Below are 4883 nucleotides of genomic sequence, written 5' to 3'. Positions count from 1 at the left end.
AAAAAAAAAAAGAAGAAGAATCATCTTGGCTGGGTATGGTGGCTCCCTCCTATAATCCCAGCACTTTGGGAGTTTGAGGCAGGAGGATCACTTGAGGCCAGGAGTTCGAGACCAGCCTGGGCAACATAGGGAGACCCCATTTTTATAAAAAATTTTAAAGTTAGCCAGGTATGGTGGTGTGCTTCTGTGATCCCAACTACTTGGGAGGCTGAGGTGAGAGGATCACTTGAGCCCAGGAGATCGAGGTTGCAGTAAGCCGTGATCGAACGTCTGTACTCCAGCCTGGGCAACAAACTGAGACCCCATCACCAAAAAATAAAAAGAAAGAAAGAAAGAAAGAAAAATTCTTATGTTGCCAAAAACAAAACCAGCTTAGTGGTAGGACTGATTTAGTTTAAAGCAGGTTTCTCAAGCCTAGTACTGTTGATATTCTTTGTTACACGGGGGAGAGAAGGCTGTGCATTATAGGATGTTTGGCAGCATCCCTGGCCTCTCCCCACTAGATACTGGTAGCATCCTGATCCTCCCACCAGTTTCGACAACCAAAATGTCTCCAGATAATGCTAGATGTCCCCTTTGGGGTCAAATTGCTGCAGGTTGAGAATCCCTGATCTGAGAGCAGAATTTGAATAATGAAGTAATTCTCTGTTGACATGGTGCTAGGGTTCCAAAAATGACTGGTTTGGGGGGCCACTAACTGATGTTACTCTTTATCCAAGTGTTACATGTGTCCCAGAGGAAGGTATGATATAGGATAGTGTTTCTCATAGCATGTTCCTGAAAGGTCTAGCATCTCCCCTAAACACGCCCCCCCAAAAAAAGTCTGTGGTTAAATATGTTGAAAAATGCTACCTGTTTTATCCTCTCTTTGGAAATTCAAAATGCAGGTTAACTGAGAATCGAGTTTAACTTTCTGTAACCCAGAATTTCTCAAACTTACTTGACCACAGAACCTTCTTCCATTCAATACACACTGAAACACGTTATCTATTAACATCTATATCTTGCAAAAGGGCAGTTTAAGGATATGATAATTAGAATTTTATTTCTCAAAGTGAATAGTGAGGTTTCTAATTGTTGTTACTGCTTTCAGTGCATAAAATAATGCTTGCTTAAAGAATAAAAACTTTTAAATGAAATCTTTTTTTTTTTTTTGAGACGGAGTCTCACTCTGTCGCCAGGCTGGAGTACAGTGGTGTGATCTTGGCTCACTGCAACCTCCGCCTACCGGGTTCAAGCGATTCTCCTGCTTCAGCCTTCCGAGTAGCTGGGACTACAGCCGCACACCACCATGCCCAGCTAATTTTTATATTTTTACTAGAGATAGGGTTTCACCACGTTGGCCAGGATAGTGTCGATCTCTTGACCTTGTGATCCACTGCCTTGGCCTCCCAAAGTGCTAGGACTACAGGTGTGAGCCACTGTGCGGCCCTGAAATCTACATTTTTAAACTGTTCTAATAGACTTACTGATTTGATTTGCTAATGAGTTTTTTCTTGATGTGGTAAAATGAAAGCTTTCTCTTTTGCCACCTTTTTAGGATGACAGGTATTTTCTAAGTGGGTCTTTGGATGGAAAGCTCCGCCTTTGGAACATACCTGACAAAAAAGTGGCTTTGTGGAATGAAGTAGATGGTCAGACGAAATTGATCACAGCTGCGAACTTCTGTCAGAATGGCAAATATGCAGTGATTGGGACATATGATGGCAGATGTATTTTCTATGATACAGAGGTAAATGATTGTTTTTTGTAAATTATATAATTGTATACTTAGTAAACACTTTCATGGTTTTGGACAAGTTGTTTATCCCCTCTGGGCTTTAACTGCATTTTCTCTAAATAGGGACAAATAATACCATGTCTGTCTTAAGAGTTGGAACAGATGCAGATGACTTTTAAGATGTCTTCTCATTCTAATTTTTAAAAAAAATTTTTTTGAGATGGAGTCTCACTCTGTTGCCCAAGATAGAGTGCAGTGGAGTGATCTCGGCTCACTACAACCTCCGCCTCCTGAATTCAAGTGATTCTTGTGCCTCAGCCTCCTGAGTAGCTGGGACTACAGGCACGTGCCACCACACTCGGCAAATTTTTGTATTTTTTGGTAGAGATGGGATTTTACCATGTTGGCCAGGCTGGTCTCTAACTCCTGACTTCAAGTGATTCACCTGCCTCAGCCTCCCAATGTGCTGGGATTACAGGCGTGAGCCACCATGCCCAAGCAAAAAGAATTTTTTTATAGAGACAAAGTCTCACTCTGTCACCCAAGTTAGAGCATAGTGGTACAATTATTATTGCTCACTACAGCCTCGAACTCTTGGGCTCAAGCAATCCTCCTGCCTCAGCCTCCGGAGTAGCTAGAATTACAGATACAAGCCACCACACATGCTCCTAATCCTAATATGTTAAATGTATGATTTATTTTTAGCATTTGAAATACCATACGCAAATACATGTACGATCTACTAGAGGGCGCAACAAGGTCGGAAGAAAAATTACTGGCATTGAGCCTTTACCTGGAGAAAATAAGGTACTACAGTATTCAAAACCATCTTTCTCCATACTATATGTAGATTCTTGAAAGTTCTTAATATCTTGGCAAAAAAAATGTATTCTCTTTCTTGTGGAATACCACTTTTCTTCTGGTTTTGAGGTATATTTGTTTGTATGTGTGTAGCACCCTTTTTGGGTTGTAACTTTGCTTGTACTAAAACATGATATTTTTAACTTTTCATTTGATCTGCTTTTAGATATTGGTAACCTCAAATGACTCCAGAATCAGACTATATGATTTGAGAGATTTGTCACTGTCCATGAAGTATAAGGGTTACGTCAATAGCAGCAGCCAGATCAAAGCAAGTTTCAGGTAAATTGGCAATGAGATATTCCCAAAAGAGATCAGAACATTTCTCCCCTACTTCCATTTGTCCATTGGTCTATACCTTATGTTTAATGGGGTTCTTTTCACTTTTGCAACTAGTATTTTATCATGCGATACTTACCTTGTCTACCTATCTAGTATATAGAATTCGAATTGCCCCTATTCTGCAGATGAAGAAACCAAGACTCAGAAAGTTAAGTGATTGGCCTAAAGTCATAGTTGTAGAGCTGGGATTAGAAGACTCTCATCTCTAGAGTTTTTGCTTTTGTACCTTTGTTTACGCTTTTAAGAAGGGGCTTATGGCTCATCCCACCACCCCCATCCCCGCCCCATTGCCTTGAACCTTTTAGGAAAGGAAGGAACCTTTTAGGACTCTTAAGAAAGCATTTTAACACCCCACAGCACAGTGTCTTGTATTCAAAACTTTACGTATCATTATTATTTAAATTTCTAATTTGGGTTCCGGACACTCTCCTGAAGGTTAGCTACCTTTTCTTCCTTCTAGCCCTCTTCTTTCAGTCCTTTTCTTACCAGTTCTTTTTTCTTGAATTATACAGTAATTAACTCAATTGGTAAAGTATTCTGCTCCTGTCTTTCACACCTTAAAACATCATTCCTCCCAACGTGGATTAACGTCACAGTTACGTAGAGCTTTGATGCAAATCCAAGTGCCAGGCCACTACATCACACCTACACATTTAGAACATCTAGAGTGAGACTGTGAGTCTACATATTCAACAAGCTCCTTCAGGTGTTATTTAGGTATCACAAAGTAGGAAGCACTGATAAAGGAAACCATTAAACGTATACACACACACATTTTATTTGCTTTTCCTTTCTTCCCCAAATTCAGCCATGATTTTACTTACCTCGTTAGTGGTTCAGAAGATAAGTATGTTTATATCTGGAGTACTTACCATGACCTAAGCAAGTTTACTTCAGTCAGGAGAGATCGTAATGACTTCTGGGAAGGTATTAAAGGTAAGTAAATACTTGCTTTTGTGTGTCTTATAAGAGAATCAAGTTAAAGTGGATATGTGCTAGAAGTAAATTCATGGCCGGGCACAATGGCTCACGCCTGTAATCCCGGCACTTTGGGAGGCCGAGACTGGCGTATCACGAGGTCAGGAGATCGAGACCATCCTGGCTAACACGGTGAAACCCTGTCTCTACTAAGAATACAAAAAATTAGCTGGGCGTGGTGACGAGCAGCTGTAATCCCAGCTACTCGGGAGGCTGAGGCAGGACAATCGCTTGGACCCAGGAGGCGGAGGTTGCGGTGAATCAAGATCACGCCATTGCACTCCAGCCTGGGCAACAAGAGCGAAACTCTGTCTCAAAAAAAAAAAAGCATAATACCAACACTTGTTATTGCTATATGAATACACTGAATTTGAAAAGGTAGCATCAAAATATATACAAAAAACTTGAACACTATTTCTCTTTAAAATGAGCATTAGATATTCTCTATAATAAGTGATATGGTATTATAAAAAAAAAAGGAGCACAGGTTCTAGAGTCAGGTAAACTTGGATTTGCTTCCTTCCCGTTAGCACATTCCTTGGGCAAGTTATTTATCCTACATTACTACTACTTCCTTATCTGTAATATGGGAATACCTAACTTAAAGTGCAAAGATTTGCTAAGAAATCATGTATGTGTAAAGCTTGGTGCCTAACCAGTAGGTAAACTCAACAGATGTACATTTCTTACTGCCTTTCACAAATCCCTGAGTACTCTCCCAGACCAAAAAAAAAAAAAAGATAATACAATATGTACTCTCCCAGACCAAAAAAAAAAAGATAATACGATATATGGAAACGTTTTCTTTTTGAGATGGAGTTTCGCTCTTGTTGCCCAGGCTAGGATGTAATGGCGTGATCTCGGCTCACCACAACCTCTGCCTCCCGGGTTCAAGTGATTCTCCTGCCTCAGCCTCCCGAGTAGCTGGGATTACAGGTATGCGCCACCATGCCTGGCTAATTTTGTATTTTTAGTAGAGGTA

General features: G+C 40.5%; 1 protein-coding gene across 3 annotated transcripts in view; it reads left to right on the top strand.

Moving 5' to 3' along the window:
* Positions 1-4883, top strand: part of WDR44 (WD repeat domain 44) — a 118917-nt gene that overhangs the window by 101392 nt on the left and 12642 nt on the right. The window contains exons 15-18 of one of the 3 annotated variants that reach the window (XM_011948700.1): positions 1541-1732; positions 2426-2527; positions 2748-2863; positions 3756-3859. In XM_011948700.1, the coding sequence (XP_011804090.1) occupies positions 1541-1732; positions 2426-2527; positions 2748-2863; positions 3756-3859 (514 nt within the window). Of the gene's footprint in view, positions 1-1540; positions 1733-2425; positions 2528-2747; positions 2864-3731; positions 3860-4883 lie in introns of all 3 variants that reach the window. The other 2 variants (XM_011948699.1, XM_011948701.1) reach the window with 2 other exon arrangements.

This window comes from Colobus angolensis, unplaced genomic scaffold, assembly GCF_000951035.1.
Source record: "Colobus angolensis palliatus isolate OR3802 unplaced genomic scaffold, Cang.pa_1.0 Scaffold282, whole genome shotgun sequence".
Taxonomy (NCBI): Eukaryota; Metazoa; Chordata; class Mammalia; order Primates; family Cercopithecidae; genus Colobus; species Colobus angolensis.
The sequence above is the reverse complement of the archived record's forward strand: the minus strand, read 5'-3'. Positions and strand labels throughout refer to the sequence as shown.